Source organism: Fringilla coelebs (genome assembly GCF_963513975.1).
Source record: "Fringilla coelebs genome assembly, chromosome: 3".
NCBI lineage: Eukaryota > Metazoa > Chordata > Aves > Passeriformes > Fringillidae > Fringilla > Fringilla coelebs.
In genome coordinates this window covers 96,915,128-96,939,545 of record NC_140030.1, presented here as the reverse complement: position 1 = coordinate 96,939,545, position 24,418 = coordinate 96,915,128, and the positions used below count along the sequence as shown (strand labels likewise).

Below are 24,418 nucleotides of genomic sequence, written 5' to 3'. Positions count from 1 at the left end.
GGTCTGGTGTTAAGCTGGGGCTTGTAATAAGCCTGTTATCAAAGTCAGCCAGGATGTGGTAGGTAGAGGATGTGCAGCAAGCAACTTATCTCTGTTCTCTGCCAACATCTACCCGATTAAAGTGATCCCATCTACAGCTGTTCCTCAGAATAATAGGGATGGAGTCACTGTGATAGATCATTGTTACAGAATCTATTTTCCCCACTTTGAAAGGGAAATCTCATGTTTTACTGTGCTGTGTGTACACACACCACCTTTATTTATATAGCAACAGAAAGACCTTGTAGAAAGAGAGGGAACTGTTCACTGACATCGTCTTCCAGCATCCATCTCCAGTCTCCTGCTGCGTGGCTGCCAAGCAGGTTCTCCATCTATCTCATCCTTGTGGGGTGCCCAGGACAGCCTCTTCATGACAGCATTTATAGCCTAGCGCAAGGCATTTCTTCTGAGGCATCCTCTGCTGTCCTCTCTGCTGATTAACTTTATAGTGAGAGAGAAAGCTGTTCTATTTTTTGAAAGTGAAGTTTGCACCCTCGCCATTGTAAAATACAACCTCCAGTTAGGACATGGATCCTCCTAGACTTGTGCATTTATAAATAAATAAATTCCAAGAAAACTTGTTGCTCCAGTTTCTCACCCTGCCTGGCAGCCTGCCAGCCCTTCCTGCTACCAGAAGCAGGAGGCACCTACAGCAGCTGCCAAGAAGCTAAAAAAGAATAAAAGAAATGGAAGAATTGTTAACTAATAATGTGCTCAGGCCCCATACCAAAAAATTAGCTAAGTACAATGTATTTTAGAAACACCCCTGTGATGGGAAGGTACAAAGTATGTTTTAACTGGGGGAGGAACACTGTCCCCCTTCAGGTTAGTAAAATTTAGTGATGGAATTACAGTTTGCCTAACTGAATAAAAACATTATGAAATAAATTTGCTCTTAGTAGTTTGTGAGTCCTGTGCTAAATGACAGTTTATCTTCCTTCTACTTGTGCTCTGAAACAAACAAGCTGTCAGTATCCCTTTGTTTAGTGCTTGCTAACAATTAATTGCTAAATACAAGTTTAGCTTTGCCTCTTCCTCTTTAGCAAAAATTACCCATGAAAATGTTAGAAACCTTCTCTTCTATGCAAGTCTCAAGGGATTCTTTTTTCTTAATAAATACAGTATTCCTAAATTAATATAATTGTCTCTCATGGTAGAGGTGTTGGGGGAATAAATAGAGTAACACAGGCATATAATATTTTTTCTGTTTTTCTTGTGTTTGAAATACTTTTTGGGTTTTACTGCCTGGAAACTTTTATTACCATCTCTGTCATGGATTGACTGCTGGCAGACAAACAAAATTTTTCTCCCAATATTTAATCTTTCCCTGTCTTCTGTTTCATCTCATTTCATCTCACTTTGCCTTTGTGATGAGGATGAACTTTGATTCACCCAGATTATTCCCTCAGACCCTCTTGGCTTTTTTTCTCAATTATTCAGTATTACTAGAGGATTTTTCCCCCTACTTCCCCTTTCCACTGTGTATATCTTTAAATGTTCTGAGTGTCATTCATGTCTTTGGCACTAGTACCTAGAATGAGATCTGTGACTGTCTGATGCATGTGTCACAGGCACTAGGGCCCATCCCTGTATATCACTTCAGGTTTGCAGTCCCTTCTTGAGAATCTTCTACAAGCACTCGAGATGCTGCTCAGGACCCTAAAAATCATGTCCTCTAAAGGAATATGAATGCAGGCACACAAAACTATCTGGTTTAAAACATAATCAAGGAAATTAAAATGAAGGCATTATCATAATGAACTCTGTGGAATGGAACTGGAAAAACCCTTGTAAATGTACCTGATTTTCATCTGTTTCTCTGCTAAAACTGCTGCTTTTCTGTGTTCCTCATGCCATATCTGTATTTTATCTTTTCTTTTGTCCTGTCCTTAGTGCTGTCAGAGTCTGCCTTCACATGGAACCTTGGGATAGTCAGACTTTGGGGTGTAATTGCACACATGATGAATGGAGGGCCAAAATCAACCACAGCCTTCCTAACAGCTCCTAATTTTGTTAGTTTTAAAAAGGCTGGGGGAATAATCCATTATTGTAGCACCTCAGCTTCTCCTACCTTGCTATAAACGTGGTAAAATGATGGTTTACTAGGGAAAAGACACTTTTACTGAAATGCATGTATTTTCCAAACAGTTTAAGCAGAGCACTTATATTAAATGCTTACTTCTGTTTAAGAGCTTGATTACTGAACAGCTAGCTGTGTTTTTTTAATTAAGTTACTATTTCTTTTTCTCATGAAGTCACAGATTGCTTTGTTCCACATGTTGAAGATGCAGAGGTTCATAACAAGACATACAGGACTGGCGATAAGTTAATAATCAGCTGTCATGAAGGATTCCAGATCCGTTACCCTGACTTAGACAACATGGTTTCCATATGCCAAGATGATGGAACATGGGATAATCAACCCATATGTCAAGGTTTAGTACTCCAGCACGTCCTGTTTTATAGCTCATGCATCTTGTGATAGTTTGCCAATATTTTTTCCTACAGTTGTACGAATGTAAGTCATCTGATAAGCTCCACAGTGCAGTGTTTGAGTAGTGCTGCTGCTAAGATTTTTTGATTTCTCCTCTCCTTTGCTCTCTGCAGGAAAGATGTCGCTTCCTGAACATTCCCATGCTTATAATACTACTTTAAATACTGATTTTTTGTTTGCAAATCTCAAACCTGGCACAGATACACTGCATCCAAAAGTAAAAAACAATCAAGGTAATCAGTCAGAAGTTCTGATGGGTGTCTTGCATTTTTTCACCAATTAATTTCTGGAAATATTTAAGCTTCTAACTGCATTTTATCTTTCTTTACCTTGTGTAGAAGGCAAGGGTAGAGGAGAGAACCTGGAAACTTGTTCTCCTGTCAGAGTTTTCAGCAGAGCTGTTGATTAGATTCACAGTCCTTTACGTATTGACTGAAAATTCAGGGTGTGCCCAGGGATGATTTTGACCAGAAAAGCCATTAGCCGTAGAACTAGAATTATCAACACCATGGGATCCCAGCTCAGCTTAGACTGAGAAATGGCTGGGGGTAAGCCAGCTTTAGTGAATGGAAATTCAATAACCCTGGGCTCCCTTTCCCTTCACAATTCTAATAAGCATGTCTGAGTACCCGTGACTCTGTTTTAACCAAGTCACGTCTTGGTAACAAGCTTGGCCCACTGAACAGTAGCAAGAGATTTTAAGAGGAGCAGACTGGTTAGTCCCAACTTTCCTCAAAGCCATCTGTCCCCTCACAGAGCTAACACTTCTCTGTAGGCACTTAATTACACTTTCACACCAATTTGCAGAGTCAGGGCAGGCAGGCAAGGGAGCTGGGACACTTCTCAGGAGCAGTAGCATATCAGACTGTCACCCAAGATCCTGCCCTCCACTGGGGCAGAAACTTAGACATATTACCAGGATAGCTCAGCATTTTAGATGCACACATTGTATCTGAACAGGCCTAACAGCAAAGGGGAGATTTTGCAAAACCATAGCAAAGCAGGCGCCAGTTTTGGGGTGTCTTATCAGCGATGGCATCATGTGTGGCAGTATGAAGTGTACAATCCCTTTCTGTGGGAGTGCACCTCACATCTAATTTAGGTAGATTCAAACTTTTGCAGTAGGGGGAGATGAATACTTAAAAGATTGATTTGCAGATGCTGTATTTGCCAAAGATCCAGGGGCAAACTTTTTGACGGGCAGTATTTACTGAGTTAGTAGCAGTACCCCAAATACCCCTTGGCTTGTTGCTTCTGTTGCTGTGTTTAAACTGTGAAACACAATCAATTACTCCTACTCAACAATCAATTTAACTGCTTTTCAAAATAAAAGCAGTGCTAATAAAAGTTAAGAAATCAGTTGCACAAGACCCAAGTGCTGTGATTACCAGGTAGGCAGAGAATAGGCAATTCAGATTCAAGACCCTGCCATGTTTTGCCAAATTCCATAAAGTTACTGCAGAATTCCAAATTTTTCTTTTTGACATGTCAGGTGCTGGTAAGATCAAAGCCACTTGTCTGCTTGTCCTAGGTAGGCTGTCAGTTACATTTCTATGGCTCTTTCATTACAGAAGGCAGGGGAGTCTTATGACACTAAGATGCATTTTTTCCCTGCCAGAGCAGTGGGTAAGGATTGTGGAGTATATAAGAATCTAACCTCTGTTTTTGCCATGAGATAATAATATTAATTACTGGTCTGGAATGATGTTACTTAGCAAAAAAAAGTCAAAATGAAGTTTTTCAAGCAGTGTTTGGTGACATAGGAATTTTCACAAATGCTTGGCTGTCATACAAATTCAAATAAAACTCTGTCCTGCATGGCCAGGAACATAATGAGTATTAAAATTTTGAACCAGCAGGACCAAATTTTCCCTGATACAGTCCAGAGAAGAGTAAGCTTGGTCTTGCTTGGGCAGTCTGTGCTCTTTCTGTCCCACTGAGGGCTGCTTATGTCATCCTGCTTGATGGGCTGCTCTGTTTGCAGGAATTAGTGTAGTGTGTGTGGGGCATTCTTGATCAGGGTAGGAGCAGCAGCCAGCAGATAGGATGCTTGAAGCTTTATTTGAGAGGGACATAACCAGCTGCTTCAACAGCTATTGAAATCATTGCTCTGGTGGTACAGCATGCTGCCAAAAGCTTTCAGGCTTTTTCATTTATTTTCTTTTGGGTTTGTTCCTCTCCCTCAAAAGACTATTGCAATGAAATGGCGGTTTGAAATGCTGCTGAGGCTTTTTCTTTTAAATGCCAGAACCTTACAAGGCGTTCTCAGACTGATTTTTTGTTTCCTCCTCTAGCTTAAAATTATGGGAATCCTATGAACATCGTTCACAAATTCCTAGTAGTGGCAAGAGACCCATTTATGGACTGCCATAATGCAGCTTCCATTAGTCACGTAATTCTAAAATGTTATTTGTCATTCCATGATTTCTAGTTATCTTTTATCCACATTATTGTAAATTAAAAATGTAAACAGTATCAAGCATTACCCAGAGGGTAATTTCTAGGGTCACGAAGAATGACATGTTATAAAGACATGCCTTCTGTTAAATTCACTGCTCTCTGTTGCCCCAAATTTTGGTTGGTGACCATTTAACTGTCACTGCTCAGTACCAGCCATGATACAAATCCCTCAGGAGTAATTCCAGAAGTAGAACTGGAACATAGTCTCTGATTCTGACTACATTTACAATTTGTGATGATAACAGATACCTTAACTTTTTGATAACCTAGTCTGAGACCTCGCTCAATGTTTATCATGGGACTGCTCCTAGGAAGTCACGTCCCTTTAGACTTTCTCAGACTAGAATTTCAAAGTCATTAATTCGGCCTGCAAATCTTTTACAGTTGCATGTACTTTGTCACAAGAGCAGTTTTAATATGTAAAAGGGTTTACATGCCTGTCATTTTTTAGGAGGAGGAATAAAACTCACCTTTTATATAAAATAATCTTTATTTATTAAGGATTCTACCTCAAAAAGAGATTGCCATCTGCTGAAATGATAAATGTTTGTTAAACAAAATACTGTCAGTTTCAGAAAACCTTTCCTGGATTTGTTGGGAGTGAAGCCCACGCTAGCAAAGCGTGTGGGCTAAACAACAAAAGGGTTTGAAACAGGATAATGAGGCAGATCTGTCTGAGGGAGATCATGCAGACATGCCATTCATAGTGGAGAGGATGAAAAATATCACACTCCTCAATTTAGAAACGGTAACTGAGATGTGTGAAGATGACTGAGATAAGCACTTGATAATAAAAGAAACCTCCCTCTTCTTAATTTGCAGGTTGCCTGAGGCCGTTGGTTCTTCCTCATAGTTACATTAACATTTCTGAGTTCGGGGGCTCTTTCCCCGTAGGAACAGTGGTGTATTATCAGTGCTTTCCTGGATATAAACTAGAAGGGGCAGAGATCCTTCAGTGCATGTATAACCTTATCTGGTCAGATAGCCCGCCTAGGTGCCTTGATGTGGAAGGTAAATGCCTTTCTGTTTGTTTCTCTTTCCAGTTTGCAAGACCTGCATGCTCTCTGTGGTTTTAACTCAGGGCTGTAGCCACGGTTCCATTCTCAGTGATATTCCCACTGGCTGTGCAGAGCCTGTGTGGGTTCTGATATGTTCCTGCTGTGCTTCATTGCACCCTCAGCTCGTGGTGTTCCCAAGTAGTGCTTGCTCTCACAGTGTCCCATTGCAAGAGGGAAAGCTCCTAATGATTTCTTTGCGTTTAAAATGTGAACTCTCTGCCGTTTTTCTGATCAAAACACTGAGGAAGTTACATAGCTCACTTTCCTGTGCAGATGGTCAGAGCTCCTACACATATGGATAGATTTCCATGATCAGCTAAAAAATATCCCACAGAAACCCTTGGTTTGGGCTGTGCCAGCTGCAGTCATTACTCAGCGCCACACAGTGCTGCACACCCAAGTATTCACTGTCTCCCCTAGCAGTTAACCTTAAAGAAGGATTGACAACTGAAAAATGACTGAGCTAGTTTGTTGATGAGGAGCATAAAAGCCATTCATTGTGAAGCAGCTAGATCCTACCAAGCCAAAAGTCTCTGTGACTAGAGCTGGGATGGAGGGTGTTGTCGTGTGCTTGTATTTTCAACCCAGACATTTAAAACAGCAATACCGGATGGATTGTTCCATACATTGCCAAAACTGCATAAACTACCCTCCTCCATCTTCACATCTTGAATGAAACATCCTAGGAAATCTTGAGAGTCCAAATATATCCTCTGCATTTCTTTCCCCTAAAAAAATTACATTTTTGTTCTATTTCAAGTCTGTAAGGAAGCTCTCTATATGTAGAAATTAGCTAAAAGCAATTATAGGAATTCATATGTGATGCTTATGTCACTGAACTAAATGCTAAACATTCTGGAAGTGCAAAAATTTGCCGAAAGCATCAACAAAGTGACAAACTGCACAAAAATAATTTAATTATCCTTATTTTTAGCTGACAATTCAAGTTCCAAAATTCAAAAACGCCTTTGCAATTTTGGAATGACAAAACAAGATGATTTTTTTTGTTGTTGTTTATTTAGCTCACCATGAAAGATTAATCCTCAGTCAGCTGTATGTAAGCCATTTTTGGAAGGCTTGTTTGTTGTTGTTTGTAGCATGGAAAACACATTAAAAAATCAGAAGGGCCCTGTTAGGCTTAATCCAAACAATATAACTGATTTGAGAAAAATTACAGTTCTTCAGTTAGAAAGATAAGAGCATGAAACTCAAGTATGTGAAGTAGGAAAAATTGTGTATTACTGTCACTTAACACAGATGAGCATTCCAGCTGCTATCAAAATACCCAAGAAAACTCATGTGCTCATTGTTTCTTGCTTGTATGATGAAATCATAGAGAGGCTCTTTTTCTTGATAATTTAAAACATGAGGAAGGAACTTCTGCCCCGACAGTTATATATTTTAAATTACATGTCAAAAATTATCATTCCCAGTCTACTGTGATGATCTGTGATGGGGGGATCAGTGTGTGCCAAAGCCATTGGGGAGGCCTCCTGAGTTCTGATTTTGATTCAGCCTCCCTTTTAATCACTTTCTTACTGCACTCTTCAAATGCCAAATCTTCCCATGGTGGTTTCACGTGGGCATCACATCAGTGCATTCATTCAGTGATCCACAGGAGACCAGATCGGGAGCACAACACTTGCAAGATCTGGTTCTGCTCAGCTTTGGGGGAGAAGACAGAGCTTCCAGCAGCACTGAAAGGTCACTCCTGACAGCTCCCCTTGGAACTCTGCTGTAGGGCTGCTTCAGCAGGTGTGCAGTGATCCAAAATGAATCCAGATAGGGTAAATCAACTTGAGATGCCCATGTTTGAAAGTGCCTGTTCAAGAGATTTATGGAAGGAGTGCTGTTCTCCAGGAATCTTGTTACAATCCACTACTCTTAATTAGTGGACAAAATTCCTTTCCTGCATATTGTTTTATTATCCACCTTGCATTCCAGTGTTAAGCTAATTTTTCAGAGTTCCTTTTATGTGTGCAGTGTAATCCTGCCAAGCAGTATTTTTCACAGAGGAAATCTGCAAATAACAAATTAATTCCATTTATTTCTTTCCACATTCAATTTAAAATGTATTGTAATGACATTTCCTGCTCAGTATTTTAATATGGTAATGATTAAAAACAGATGACTGCTAGGCAGCTACAGCAAACCATTTGAGAGCTTTTATTTTCCTATAAACAATGCTGAGTACAGCTTCCTCATTTAGATGTATGTTCTTGTTGAAGCCTTCACAGAAGGGATTTCCTAAATTTGTGTGTAGTCACAAAAATACTATACATCAATCTGGTGAATTTTTTCCTTTTTGTTAGGGCAAATAAATTCTGAAAGAAGGGTTTGTAGCTCTATTTAAACAGAAGATCACACCAGAGACCACACAGCTCCTATTGCACATCAGGCTTTCTAATGAGTCCCAGCTTTACCCTCAATATTGGTGAGCACAGAGCTCCCACCAGCTCAGGTGAGACGTTAATTTTTGCTGTTAGGGAAGGAAGTTTTTTTTTTCTCATAAGAGTAATCAGTGCTGCTCTAGTCAGAGCAGAGCATAGAGACTGTGTCACCTGGCACTGAAGTGCAGCCAACAGTGCAGAGCTGAGCAGCCACTGCTCAGAAACAGCTGTTTGCATCTGGCCAAGGCAGTGGTTATGGCTCTGGCAAAAAAGGATGCCTCTAGCTCAGATTGCCAAGTGCTTACTGGTATGAGATCCTCTCCTTAAATGCTGGTACCTTTGCCAGATTTAAAACATTTGGATTGACTTTTGAGTGTCAGCCTCAAGCTGAATAATTTGGGTGGCTTCAGTTGAAATGGTAGAGCGATATCGGAGAAGGTCAGTGAAGGAAACAGTGTTATTTTAGCAGTTCTAGAAAATTTTGCAGTCATTTAGAGGATCAGATGAATCATCTTCACACTGAATTGTCTTACTCTTTAACTTTCATAATTTCCTTTTTTTCTGGTGGAATTCCACAAATATGCAGAAACTTTTTAAACCTTCTTCTGTACTGAAACTCAATAGACACTTCCAAGAAACCTGAAGGAGAATGGGCTTTGGGTTTTTAAATATGATTTTTAAATTACTAGTTTGGGGTAATTATCCATCTGTAGAAATTGATGTAAGTTAGTGATTTCCTTCTGTAAAATCTGGTGTGCAAAATACGGGTACAGAAGTAATGAGTGAAGAATACCACATGGGTTATAAATATTAATTGTAAAATAAATCAAACAGCTTCCAAAAACATCAGAGGAGAACAAACATTTGAAGACATACCTGTATGGAACTCTGTGAAATGAAACATTTAAAACCAGGAAATGTTTATGATATGGTACTTTTAAGTGAATTAAGATATTACACAGGATTTGGCGAAGAGAAAGAGAAAAAAAAGAAGAAAAAACCACAAACAAACAAAAACACAAACAAACAAAAACACAAAACAAAAACCCTGACCCCAAGAAACCCCAAACCAAACTGAAAAAAAAACCCCTTGGCTATGAGTACTTTGGGAATATGATCTGCATATGATTACATTCCTTGCCATCTGGAGTCTGTATTTTAATTTTCTATGCCCTCTGGAAATCTTCCAGAATAGTTCTTATAAAGAACTGGGTGGGGTGTGGCAAGCAGATAAAGAGAGGAAGGGTGGGGAGAATTTGATTATAGTGCCAGAAAATAAAGCAGTTGTATTGATACTGTCATTGGCAATTTGTTTTTAAGAGTAAAAGGGAAAACAGGTTGATTCAATCTGCAAACAATAGACATGTTCCTGTTATCTAGAATGTCTTGTTTCAGCATCACCCCAGTTGAACAGAAAAGCTGCTCTTGCAAGAAATCAAATATATTGAAATATCAAAGCTTCATTCTCTTTGTGGGACCAGCAGATTCTCTAGTGGAGGTTACATTTGAAAGAATGTAAAACAGAAAATTTCAAATTTTTGTAGGTAGATTTGAAATTAAAATGAAACAAACACGAGGAATAGACTTCCAAAGGGAGAGTCATTAAACAGAAGAGAGTAAAAACACAGAAAAACCCTGAAGGTATTTCCAAATTGTGGAATATAAACCCACCTCATTGTGAGGGTAAATGAAAAGATACAAAGCTAAGCAACCATAAAGGTACTGACAGGATTCTGAAAATTATGGAAGCTGTGGAAGAAAGGTAGGAGAAGGAAGAAATTAAGAAATTTTATGACAAAGCCAGAAGTGCGAGGGAACCCAACCCCCTTACTTGGGCACCAGGAGATTTCTGGAGAGTAAAAAAGGGTTAGCCAGATGAAAATCCAAATCAACAAAATATGCTGTAGAGTGGAAAATACTCTGGAAAGACAGGTAAGAATACAGAACAGAGCTTTAAATTTTTTCTTCTCATAAGCCTGGGGATAGACACTCATAGAGAGGGGCTGATAATTCTGACTTAGAACCTAGAAAGTAAAGGGTAAAACAGAAGAGGGTGGTATTAGAGATGAAGTGCCATAGCCTTGTAATAGTTCAAAATAAAATAGTTGAAACTTTGTAACCAGCTATGTGCAGGACACTTTGAAGGAAAACGTCACAGATCTACATTCTTCCATACTATTCCTAATGCTACGAACAGTGATTGACACTGAGCTGTCTGTCTGATAAACTAGGCACTTAAAATCTTTTAAATTCTTGAAGGAACATAGCGCAACAGTCTGAGAAAAAGGGATAGCAGTCAGCCTGTAATCAGTTATGTTCAGGAGACAGGAGGAAGGAAGCAATCCTAAGCCTCAGATGTTACACATTGGTACAAATGGATTTCTCTCTGTGTTTCTCTGCTGACTTTGAGAAGGCTTTAGATAAATTCCAACATGACAGACTGATGTGTATCCTCAGGGATGATAATGTTGATGCAGCACATTTCCAACAGACAGAAGTCCTGTAGAGGGGGCAGAGGACAGCAAAATAAGCAAAATAAGTTATGAAACACCGTGGTATTGAGAAATTAAGTGAGGTAGATACCAGTATTCTGTTTTAGGTTTGCAACCACTCATCTGGCAGGCAGGAGAGAGAATAAACTAAATAGCAAAATGCCAAAGAGGTCATCAAGGTTAACTCAGTTAATGTTAGCACAGGACAGATTGATAGCCTGGTTTTTAATAGCTCTGACTACAGTGGTATTTCACTGCCTACAGCAAAATGTGTGACTCGGAAACTACAACCAGCAGTAAATGCTCAAATAACAGCAGACAACCATATACCTAAGGACGTTTACTAGGGCAACACCTTTATGTCAGTGACACCTCTAGCCTGATACCCAAAGGACTAAATAGGCTGACAGTGTCTCATCCTGGAGGTGCTGGTTGTGGAAAGCAAGTGTGATGAAGAAGTTAAAGAGTATATTTTTCTTTAGAAAAAGTCATTCAGTAATTCTGCTTGTTTCTGCACTGTAGACAGCTGATTCATTCATCACCCAGGAGTACAGAAATTATATGCATTCATGTATGAGTGTGGAAGATGAGCACTTTAACTTGGAGTATCTGGATTTTTGTGCTGTTGGAAAATGCTGAACTTCATCTGTTACTCTTCAACATACCCAGCTGACGAGAAGAGGTGTGGAAAAGAATTGAATTCAAAAGGAGCACAGAGACATGAAATGCTAGACAGAGAAGTCTAGCAGAAGTTATTCTGCTAAATAGTCATCCAATTTTGTAACTCCAGCAGCTATACTGCAAAGTGAAACATGAAGAAAAATAGTCCAAATCCAAGACAGAATGGATACATAACAAAATGGCTTATTTGCAGCTCTTGTTGTGAGGGATGGAGGGCTTAGAAAATAGGCTCCAAGTTGAAGACATTGAAGAACATAAATAGCATTATGTTTCTAAGTGACTGCTCCTTTATTGCATTGCAGAAATCTTCTTTGATTTCTGGGGCTGGTCTTTCTCCACTGTTCATAGTTTTTCAAGAAAGCTGTTTGTTTCATGTCTTTGATACTGCTTGTTGCACAGGACTTCCACAGTAAATCATTGTTTCACTCCTGCTCTATCACCTCTGTACCTTTCAGAAACTTCTCAGCATTTCCAGAATCAGCCAAACATCCCAATTTGTTCATGGAGCCATAATTTCTGCCCTGAAGTTCCATATTAGCTGCCAGATACATGTAGTGTTTTATCCATAGTGCTTTAAATATACTGTGGGTTAGGTGGGGGAAAGCAGACAAAAATTCTTCCTGAGGGTTACTTTATGATATTCATCTTTAACTGTATCTGACAAGGCTGCTTGGAAGGGAAAATAACACATTGCCTACCTTGAAATCAAACATCTCTGTGCTTTATGGACATGTTAATCAAATTTGGCCACATGGTGCACTCACAGAACATCTTCCACAAATGGAGGGAACTGTAGCTACAGACTCTGTGCAGCAGGAAGTCTACTCACTTGTTCATTTCCAGAGATAAAACCCAGTATTTAAAGGGTGGCACTTTCACCAATCAGTGTAGGCAGGCACTTGGGAACGGAACATAAATAACAGAAACCAACATTCCTCCATACCTTCCTAATCTTGTAAGATGATTTGTAAAATTACAGTGCTAAGATCATCTGCTGGTTTTCCTTGCCCCTCTTTTTTTTTTTTTTCCTTGTAGCTCTCTATTGGGAATGAGACCTTGTTCTTTTTCCTTCCTTATGTGGTATAGCTTGATTTCCTCAGCCTTCAGCTAAGCCCTGGATTGCAGCTTGTCTATTCCAGCATTCCTTGTCTCCATCAGTCCCTGATGACAGGTATAGGTAATAGGTAACCCCACACAAACTCAAGGGATTCTCGCTTATAACAGAGAAGAAAAAGCTATTCAAAAAAGAGGGATTAAAGTAACATAAAAACCTGCTGATACATCCAGCTTTCAGTGAGCACTGGCTTTTTCAGACATTCCTGACAGAAGCCTTTGGCTGCTTGGTTTTCTTAGCTAGCTTCCTGACTGCTCTCTCGTTCCCCTCTATCTCCATTATGCTTCTAAGCACTTTGACCTCTTCTAGTCCTCAGGTTATCCTGGAATGCCTGTCAAATACCCAAGTCTTAATTTATTTTGGAGTTTTCTAAGTCCTTACTGCAAAGTGTCTGTGTAGTCCCCAGCATCTGCTTCTCAAAGTCCCGAAAAGAGCATTGCTGATCATAAAGCCATCCACTCATGAGGGAAGGAAGAAAAAAATTGGAACAAAATGATGAAGAAAGCCAAAATTATCTACTGTGAATGAGACCACAGTGGTCCAAGCACTCACATGTTAATAACGAATATAAATATTTCCTTAAATATAATTGCAGGCCATTTGCTAAAAGAAGTCCTAGTGCTCTAACTGCAAACTTGTCATCAATTTTTTGTGGTTTAAATGAAGCTTTCTCTGTTTAACTTATAATTTATAGGAAAATATCACTTAGGGTGTGCTTCATCCTGTATTTGTTGTGAAATGCATTTGAAACGAAAGACTTCAGCATTGATATTAATATTTCACAGGGCATGGTGCTGGGAAGGGCAGAGTTGTTGAGGTTGAGTGTGAATTTGGCATGATGCTCCTGTAGTAGCTCAGCTAACTGGTACTGCAAAACCTGCTGTGTAATTTGCAGTTCCAGGAAGGAAGTGTGTACCGTAAGTGTTTGTAAAATACCATCTGTTTCCATTCTGGAATCAGTTAACATTAAATTATTATTAAAATATGTTTGAAATTAGTTTTATATTGTTTCATGAAATTCTCATTAAGATGGTGTTTGTCAAAGCTAGACTAGAGAATCAGCTTTTCTTTAAAAAACCTGATTATTCAATTCATTTCACACTCTGTAGAAGGTTAGAAGTTTGTCTCACTGTGTGCACATTGAAAGGCTTACCTCACTGTCAAAGCTGCTTCAGAATTACCCAGGGGTGACTTTCTAGGGGTACAGCCAGCAGTCCAGAGCCAGGAGACCTGAGGTATGTTCCTGGATGCTTAAACATTGACTTGCTGAGTGGTTGAGAAGAAATTGCTTACCTGTTAGGTGTCTTTTCAGTAGTCAACATCTAAGTCACATTGTGAAGGTTAAGTAATCAAGAAAGGTTAAGACTGAGAAGAATTTGGATACTATTGGCTGACAACACAATATTATTGATAATTCTTGCTCTAGGCTTTCAATAAATAAATTCTCTGGCAATTTGAGTGTTCAAAGTAAGCATCTTGCATCTTCATTACTTTATATCTTCAGTCAGGCTTAAATAGGTTTTACTTTATATATGAGTGCTCAGTTGTTTCCACCAAATTTTCTATTCTGTTATTACTCTTGGTGCCGGTTTTTTTGCTGTGGAACGAGTAATCAGAAAAGTCCTTGAAAGCATGGCATCACTTTCAGAACACAAATTTAATGGCCTCCAAGTTTGTTTCAGTACAGCTGGAAGTCTCCCTTCACAGAGCCAGCAGAATTTGTTGTAGGAATGATTCATTAGGATTTTGTTAAGTTGATGTTCACAATCAATGAAAATTTACTCCAGTAATTCTTCCTGTTCTGCTTATATTCCTGAAGTGTCATTTTAAAAAAGTCTCATTAAGCAACTGTTCTTAGAAGATGTTTTGCAGGTCTTATTTTAAAACAACTGGATTTGCTATTTGCTTCCTTTTACAAACCTCTAAATTTCTTCTTCAAGCTTTTGATTAGATATGAGAGGTTAAGTCCAGTAGTTTTTTCTTCTATCCTAATTAGAATACTGGACATTTTAATGGAAACTTTTGTTTTGCTATCTTAAAATTAAAATACATTGTTTTGTATATTTCTGTATATTGAAATCTAAGTATAGAATAGAAAAATCCCTTTTTTAGTATTCAAAGTGCAGAATTAATTTCCTCAGGCTCTGTACTTTGCAGTGCAGGTGTGATTCATTTGCTAGTAATACGTGTGGAAATGGACAGGTCTGTCAGGTGAACTGGACCAGAATCCTTCTGAATATGAAAGAAAAACTTCTTAGTTGATGATTTGTTTTATTCTGAAGGTATGAAGGGTGATGACACTGAGGGAACCAAGAAACCAAGTTTATTAGCACGGTGTTCATAAAGAAGCAGGAAAAAGAGAAAACATAATCTTCATTGCCTATGTTCCTGTAAAAAATATAATTTTCAGATCTTGCATCCTTAAGCATGTGTTTGTTTGAAGGCAATATATGGAAAAGGATCCCTCCTTAGGCCCCAGAAACAGCCAGTAAAGCTTTAGGTGGGGACCTGGCCATCCTCAATGTGAAGGGTCAGACCTGCTGGGACATACACAGCTGTGCTCTCATGGAGCAAGTGACAGCTTGAATTAAACATTGGTTGGGGTGCCGTAGCCAGGTGACAGGTGTGCAGATTCCTGGTGATAATTAGTGTCCTGATGTGTACAAAAATGACAAGTGAGGGTCAGAAGATTCTTGTTCTCTTCCAGTTTGTGAGCAAAGCAGAGCATGTCTTCCCCTCTCAGATGATTCTCTGAGTGAGACACACCAGCATTTTCCTGCACAGTAGAACTGGCAGGTTTTCATCTGTGTCTTTCTCATCTGGAAGTTTCATTTTAATCTGTTCTCATTCTTTGCATAATGTGCAGGCATTCACAATGTGTTTGGAAGAAGTGTTATTCTTTACAAGGTGCAAATGTCTCTAATCCTCTCCATCCCTGTGTCAAACAGAAATGGCTGGCCTTACACTGGGGCTTTCTGCTAACCCAGCTAACCAAGAAATTAATGTCCTACATAAAAGTTGAACTAGTAGCTTGAGACAAATAATCACAGGTGGAAAAGAAGCTTGCTTGTTCCTACCCCTTATTTTTTTAATAAGCAAGTGTCCTGTACTTCAAAACATTTTTGCTTTTAGTTTTTTGGCAGATATAAATGCTGGGCAAAATGAGTGATTTACCACCTGTCTACTTGGACCACAGACTAAAACCACTAGCTTTGAACATTGACTAAAAGGCAGGTTTTGAGCAGTGTAAATATCTGTAACTCCACTGTTATCTCTCTATCAGTGGTTTTTAAAAAGTCATGCAATGTCTTTGTTCTGTGCCATTGATGTTAATTGAAAATATGCTAATGCCAAAAAATCTTCCCTCTGTCCTCCCGTTTCAGTGTCAACATTGCAGAATTACTGCAGCATCCTCCGGGCAGAGTTTAAAAAGCTTTTTGACCATAATGGGTAGGAAAAAATCACTGGGTGAACCTCATTAATTCTTCAATTAATGAAGAATGGAGCCTGTGCCATCCTGGCCCTGCTCCAAGGGATGTGGCTCTGTGGAGGCTGTGATGGAGAGGACACTCCCTGGGGCAGACCAGCCCTTGCCTTTGCTCCAGGCCACAGTGCCATACTGCTGATAACACAAGGCTCATGTTTTAAGCTCTTTTTGGTAGTATTAGTCCTTCCTTAAAATCAGCCAGAGCAGAAAGGTGATCTCAGAGGAGGGCCCTCAGCTCCAGCAGCTCTTAGGAACAGGCAGGGAACTCTACCAAATCAAATCAGGAATTCTTCCCTTCAACTTCCTTGAGTAACAGGACTCTTGAGCATCCAGCAAGGGATTGTTTACTATATAAATACAATTGCTCTTTCTTTTTGATGAATGATTCAACTTTTCAGCTGCGAATGCTGAGCTATAATGTTCCTATAAATCCCCTTACAGTGTGTGGCCAACTGCTGTACAAAGACAGATCCAGAGACTTGGGATTGCCTGCTGCATGACCACCAGCAGACATTGTTTAAATTATGTCTGTCTCTCTGCCAAGCTCCAAAGTTAAGGACACAGGCATGTGGTCTTTTAATGCTGGTCGTCAGAAAATATTACTGGATTATCCATGCTGGATCCTGTAATTAGAGCATTAAAGTCTCCAAAGCCTTATAAAGGGAAGATGCTGAAAGCTATTGGTAGTAAAGAGTTAGTATCATATTTAAGAGCAGCACTTAGGGCTTTTTTTGATCTGTGAGAACTTTCTGAAGTAGAATTTCCTTGTTTCTATGATTATTGTGCATACTCCTATTGGCTTTGGCAGTGAAAAGGTACTTGTCAGATATGCTTTTATTGTAATCAGTTTACGGCTATTTTAATTCTGTGAATTTGATGCAGTTGCCTGAAGTCCATGGCCTGTAATTTCCAAACACAATTAGGGCTCATCACTGGGAATGCTAGAATTTTAACTTTCCTAAAAAACTTCAGTGGCCTTAGGTTTGTCACCAGAGTTTCCCTCCATATTGATTTGACACATTCCTTTAATCCATGTAACCACTATCATACACTGGCATCTGGCATAAATAAGTGTTCAGACCCTGTAACGTAACCAGCTCTGCACTAAAAATTTTCTGTCCAAGAGGGCCAAGAGAGTTCAGCAGCCCTCTAGCCTTTCCTAATATTTCTTTTCTATGATCAAAACCAAGGCCACTTGCTGGCTGTCTTTCCACTGGCTTTAAAGGATCTTGGATCAGGATGACCATAGGAATGAAGTGAGTGGAGAAAAGGACTGAGTGTACAACTAACTGCCCAGAGCTCGAAGTGAGTTCACTGAGGGTTGTTTATGATGCACTATCACCAAAGGGGTGTCAGGACCATACAAAGGTGATACAGAGACTCTAGTATCAGAAGGTATGAAAAGCACTTCATTATTAGAAATTTACAGTTTTTATAGAAACAATAGTGGACCTAAGATCTGATTGGCCTTTAGGAATCTTTTCTCACCTACTGGTCAAGAAGAGACAACTCCTTCTTGTAAACATCTTTGACAAACAGAGATTGCTTGCCAGGTGCAGAGATTGAGGTAATAATTGTTTTCATTCTTTCTCTGAGCTTTCTCACCGCTCCTGGGGCAGCTATGTCTCTCTCTGTTCAGAGGATATGTGATTACCACAATGTACCTTTGACTTGATTTGTGAAAAGAGGCTTTGAACCTGAGTGCTACAGACTATACCTGGAGGCCAGTTTGCCCATGGAAGTGTTAAAGGGATCCTGGAACTGGTTGAACATAAAGTTCATGGGAGGTGGTGAGTGACACTCCAATTGAGTTGGAATCCCTGACTCCTGCAGTCCAGCTGACATAAGAATGAAGCACTGTTTCAGCTGAGTGAAAAGTCCTCAGTTTCAAACCTGTTGCATTGCATCTGTTGGTTCCCAGTGTTTCATGCAGGAGCTGTTGGCAGCTATGACTCCATAAACCTCGACTAATTCATGACTAATACTTGGCAGGGCAATAAAAAATTGTTTGCAGGAGTTTCCAGGCAGCACTAATACACAAGCATTTCCCTTGAAAGATGGATGTGTCCCTGGAAGGAGTGGCACCCTTTTTAGTACTGGGGACATGTCCTACACAAAGAGTGATACTCTGTTTTGGGTGTTATAAAATACACCTCCGTTTGTAAACAGACTGACAGCTCCATATCTGGGTTGTTTCCCCAGCATATAGCTTAAAATCTGCCTGGATATGTGTCATTTCTGAGCTGACCCACATTGCTGGGATGCCAGCTTTGAAGGATTTTTCTATTCAGCAGGCTGCTTTGGCTCTCAATGACGTGAAGAGGTTAGGGATAATGTAGCAGCTACATTGCTGGAGGGAAAAATTAGTTTTTCTGAGTTTTGCTCTTTGTGATAAGGTGTTCCCTACTTGCTCATTGCTAGAAAGGTTGTGGGCATCTACACATCTCTTGCACACTGCCAGAGCTTGGCAAAATTCAGTTGCAAAAGAGTTTAAAGTGTTCTCTTCCTTTGTTCTCATGCTCTAAGCATAGGGAATAAAAATATACCAGGTTTCTTTATGGTAGTCCAGGATCATGGCTCTCACTGATAATTTTCTTTTTATATACAAGAATTATTAATAGGTGCTTTCCTGCTATTTCAGTCTGACAACTTCATCCTAATCTTAAGAAAATTGTTTTCAATCTTGAGTTGACTTCCCAGTATTCCTGTTTCTTGTGGGCCCAGAGACTTTGGAAAGTGTGCAGAGCATTGAGGATGTGAGTTTTTATGTGAATTACTTACTCTGATTTCAAGTTATCATTAAGCCTTGCCAGTGAAAATGCAAACAAAACCGTGTCTCCAGAGGATGGGGAATAGGCATTGCTGCACATTATAATCAGCCTCTCTTGAAGATTCATTTAATATCTTGTTTATTTTTTTATTAAATGCATTATTCATGTAACAAGATTTACAGGGAGAAGCAGCTGAATTGTAATTTCTGGGAAGATTCTTCTTCCAAGAGATGTCATTTTCGTTATTTAAATCAATGCAGCAGGTCTTGCCTGCATGGGAGAGCATGAAGTGAAGAGAAGAGCCTGTAGATGGGGTACTGAGCCAGCCAGGAACTGCCTCTGAAGGGAAATAAAAGTAGTCATTCAGTAACTGAAGCCCTTTTGGGTCAGTATGCAGTCATTTGAAACATCATTACACTTTGTAGGATTTTTTTGCCTGGTGCTAGAAGCACTTAAGAAAGCAGTAATCAACCAACACTTACACTGTGGTAAAGTTTCCTCTTTTGTAAAAATACTGCTTGTGAGCTGGTTTCCCCACTGCTGTTTTCCATAGTGCTTCCTCAGTTCTCCATGGAGTTCATCTGCCTGGCTGTGAGTCCAGGGCCTACAGGAAAAGTCCCACATGTTTTTATTGCAATTCTCTCTGATTTACCTAACCCTAAGTAAACCAGTCTACTTAATTAACACAGGCTCAGCCTTTGCTATATTTAAGACCTCACTCAACCAGTGGTCCCACTGAGATCAGTCGGGCTGTTCAGAAATAACAAAACACTAATACCACCAGCAGACTTTAAGCTCAACTTAATAAAATTACAGTGATACAGACTGCACATGCTTAAGCAACACTAGGTGCTTTGCATTTCTTACAGCACTGCTGATGGCAAACTTATTTTTAAAAGGAATTTAATTAATGCATATAAGCATTTAATCATGTTAATGAAACAAAAAATAGCATGTTACAGCTGAATTATAAATGCTTCATGAAGAGCATGATTCTCCTGATTTTTACTGCCCTGCTCCATCCCCATGCAGCCACCCGATGGGAATGTGTCCCCTTTTGTCTTCCTCTCACCCTCCTCTTCCCACAGCGGGTTGGAAGCTTTCCAGATGCCACTTCAGTGACCCCCTGGGCTGTGCATCCCTCCACTGGTGCGGATGGCCACCTTGCCTGCCTGGCAGTGGCCTGGTGCCACTGAGACACACACAGAACCACAGGGAGCCGAGAGGGAACTGAAGTGTGCCTGCTGCATTTTGACACTGTGAAGCTGCCCAGTGGTGGGCTGCTGGCATTAATGTCTTTCTCCTTTTCCCTTTGTTTGCCCAAGTTTGTCCACTACCTCCAATGGTGAGTCATGGAGACTACATCTGCCACCCACAGCCTTGTGAGCGCTACAACCATGGGACGGTGGTGGAGTTCTACTGCGACCCTGGTTACACCCTCACCAACGACTACAAGTACATCACCTGCCAGTACGGAGAGTGGTTCCCCTCCTACCAAGTGTACTGCGTCAAAACAGGTAAAGGACTGTCCTGTCCTAACAGCCCTGTCTTCTTACAGCCCCTCATTTTAGAGCAAATTTGTAGGTTGGCAATGCCTGGTGAACTTTGTCTGTTTCATGATTAAGTGATGAGCATTGATTTTAAGATGCTGCTATTTTCAAACTCCTTTTCAAGATTTTCAAAAAGGGTAAATATAATGCATTCCCAAGATTCTGAATGGTTCTAAACCATTTTGATCATTACCTTTTCAAATGTATTTTTTAACATTTGGATATTTTATATGTATGCAAACTAAGGTCATGATTGCATGTGTAAAAGACCAGTCAAGGGGAAAAAGCAAGATCCAGTCCCTGTGACAGCTTTATGTTACGACTGCTTTTGGTACACGGCAAAGGGTTTATGTCTGTTTTTACAAGTTGCATATAGAAAATGTGCACTTCTGAGTAGTGTTGAATATAAAACAACAGCAGGAATATGCAAGCACAACTCTTGTATTGTCTTTCTGTTACAGAACAAACCTGGCCAAATACACAGGAGACCCTCCTGACTACATGGAAAATAGTGGCATTTACTGCTACCAGTGTTTTATTAGTACTGCTACTGGTTATTTTAGCCAGGATGTTCCAGACCAAATTTAAGACACATTTCCTTCCACGGTTTGTACCAGTTTCTTTCTTATTTTGAAGGTTGAGGGCCTTGATTTAGTTTTCACACTCAGCACTCCTTGCTAGAGAAATTGAGCAGCTCTTTAGCCTTGCAGATGCTTTATTTTGCTCCGAGAAGTCCCTGAACCACTAGTGTGGAAGGGCACTGCCAAAAAACTGCAGTAGTACTGCACACAGCTAAGATAAAAGGCAAAACTTGCCAGATTCACTCTGGGAGTAATTACTGCTCTTCTATTGAGAGCTGCTGCTTCTGCCTGTAAAAATGGTGCTGGAAAAATTAATTTTTTAACTATGTAGACATTACTTAGTAATGTAATTTTTAAGAAAGAATTTCTTTTTTCTCTATGGACAAATTTATCTTAAAGGTTTGCTTTACCTTCATTAGTGTTATTTTCATCACAATTCATAAACATCTCCTGCATCTTCCTTTATTTCCGTAAAATATCCTGTACCTGGGAGCATTTGTCATTGATTGACCTAGTGTTCTCCATGAGGAAAGCCTACAGCGTGGACTGGTCTAGCTTACTAAAATGGTTTTCAGTCTTCTCCTTTTCAGATGTTTTCATGTGTTAAAGGTACCTAGGACCTCCTGCCCGGACTATACTGTGTTTAATAGGCTACTAAGCAGAAACTTCAGGGTTTAATGGACCTTCCCAATTAATAGAAATGTTTTGCTTAAAAAAGAAATCAGCTTAATACTGGTTAAGGAAGCCTCCATCCTTTGAAAGCAAGACCTGAAGGAGGCCACAAGTCTTGCCATCAAACCCTTGTCATCCAGCAGTGGTGATCTCTGCACCCATTTACTTATGCTGTAAACACTTTTGTGCTCTAGCATACATTTTGCCAGGGGTTCAGATACTTTTGCCTGGTGAACTATATCTGTGATCTTATATCCTTGACACCTACTATGCACAGCACAGCAAATGGTGCTCCTTATCTCTTCCACATACCTGTTTACTTTCCCTTCTTGGAACTGTTCTTCCCATTACCAGTTTCATTTTTTCTAATTGTAACAGATTCCACCTGTCAACCTAAGCATAGTTTGGCAAACATTTTTGTGAATGTTATTGACCCTGGAGCTTCATTTGGCATTACTAGAAAGTACTGTGTTTACTGGAGTTAAGCAGTTGCTCCGAGGTGCTGCTGACATGCTTCTGCTCTCTGCAATAACCTTTCTGTGTTTGACGTAGAGGCAACCAGGAGGGCTCCATGGGCGACCCTGACTTTGTGGTGGTGGATGGTGTTCCTGTCATGCTACCTTCCTACGATGAAGCTGTCAGCAGTGGCTTGAATGCCCTGGCACCCAGATACTCAGCCACTGCAGATCAGAGGCATGTTTTGCAGACAGAAGATCAGAATCCCCCTGCTTACCCCGGTCCCAGGATTCCAGACATACAGCCCAGTGAATTTGAGACCTGTGACAGTAGGTCGGGTTCCTCTGAACTGCTCCAAAGTTTGTACCCATCCCTGACATGCCAAACGGCAGGACTTCCCGGCTCAGATCCAACTGACGTATCCCACAGCACTGACGGGGACGCTGTATCCACGAGTCCCCGGATCGATATCACAGATGGTGAGTCTTGCATAGGTGCAATAGGTGTGTCCATGGACAGGGGACATAATTTGTTTATAGGAATTCTACAGTTCTAGGAATTCACCCAGCTGATTCACTCCTGCTTTGTCCATGGTTTTGTCTACAGCTTAATTTGAAATTTTTTTTAAAATCATAAAACTCCATGGTTATAGAATTTCATGTCTGTGATATGTCCTTGCTAGCTGTGGTGCATGTGATTTGAATGCCAGGCCAGAAGGCTCCTGTCCAGACCCAGTCTTATCAACAGGGATGTCAGCAAACACCTGTGTACAGCAGCAAAGTCAGCCCTCATCCTCCCTGTTCTGATCTGTTCATCTGCTCCTCAACTCCTACGTTCACAGCTCCCTCACATACCCTGGCTTTCACAGCAAATAACAGGATTTTCTCCTCAAAAAAGGAAATAGATCATATTTTCATACTGGGCCAAAATTAGCAGTCTTTATTAACAAACTCATCATGTCTGTGCATCCAACAAAATGTTCCTTCCATCTGAGGCATGTGACCCTTAAGCCATGGACACGGAAGTCAGACCATAAGGAGAACATGCCACAGGTCCATGTGCCAGGAGGGAGCTTGCCATGTATTATTGCCCGCCTTTAAATCAAACATGACCATGTACTGATAGGATTTCATGGAGTTCTGGTTGGTGCTGCTCAGCATGTTAAGGAAACTGGATGGCTTTCCTTGGGGACATTTTGAGGGAGAGGCTCATATCCCACTCTCCATTGTCATTGAGCTGAAGGCCAGTGTCCTAAATTCAGTGTGGGTGAAGGTCTGGGTGGAGGAAGTCTTCTGCTTCAGAGGGGTTTGGATAGTTTTAGTGGTATCACAAAGGGAACAGGAGACACAGGAGGAGAGGAAGAAATTACAGGGCTTCCAGTTAAAGTCCCTTCCACCTCTGAATGCTGCTTCAGTGATTTATGTAGTAGCAAGGATGTTTGCATTTAGGTTTTTGTTGTCCTAACTTATTGGAGAAAATCTGTGTAGTTTTAGTTATCTAATTTTCAAAGAGGTGTTAGAGTCTGAGTGGGTCTAGAATTGGCAGTATCCCATGTCCTGTTCAGATATTTGCAATGTCCATTTCTGGTTTTGTAGAATTGGTAACAATTATACTTTGCAAAAGCAAAAAGGGAAATTGCAATCAGCAGTCAATGCTATTTCTTTGTTTCTCCTAGAGATTCCCTTGATGGAAGAAGACCCTTAGCCTGCACTGAGTCGTGTCCTCATCACATTGTACTGTTGGGTAACATGAATCATGAGGATTCAGAGATAGAAAAGACTCTCTGTGGATTTGGGGAGCGTGTTTTCCTACTTATCGATCTTCCACGCGGTGATGTCACCGGGTTGGGGTTTGTCTTAATCCACAGTGGGGATAACAGCGTCAGCATTCGGAACAGCAGCAGTTTTATGAATGAATCCTGGGGATTTGATGAGAGCAGATGTAGAAAAAGAACTGTGGCTTTTTAGAAGTGAAATGTATATCTGCATCGCAGAAAGTCATATGGCTCTGTAAGAAATGCTACTGGATTTTGATACTAACTGCCTCACAAAAGCATGTCAAAATATGTAAATTTGCTTATAAAGATTACTTTAAATGATCTATGGGCCTCTAGTTTATGAAGAATCCTTTCAAGTTTAAAAAATATCAGTACTGAAACACACACAAAAAAAGA

The 24,418-nt window shown here is 40.2% G+C and overlaps 1 protein-coding gene across 1 annotated transcript in view; it reads left to right on the top strand.

Annotated features, from left to right (window-relative positions):
- Nucleotides 1-23,949, top strand: part of SUSD4 (sushi domain containing 4) — a gene marked incomplete at both ends in the record, with an annotated part of 78,684 nt that extends 54,735 nt beyond the window's left edge. The window contains 6 exons of the mRNA XM_084202195.1: nt 2,295-2,474; nt 5,816-6,004; nt 20,312-20,503; nt 20,998-21,142; nt 22,342-22,724; nt 23,921-23,949. Of these exons, the coding sequence (XP_084058321.1) occupies nt 2,295-2,474; nt 5,816-6,004; nt 20,312-20,503; nt 20,998-21,142; nt 22,342-22,724; nt 23,921-23,949 (1,118 nt within the window). The remainder of the gene's footprint in view (nt 1-2,294; nt 2,475-5,815; nt 6,005-20,311; nt 20,504-20,997; nt 21,143-22,341; nt 22,725-23,920) is intronic.
- Between the last annotated feature and the right edge of the window lie 469 nt (nt 23,950-24,418).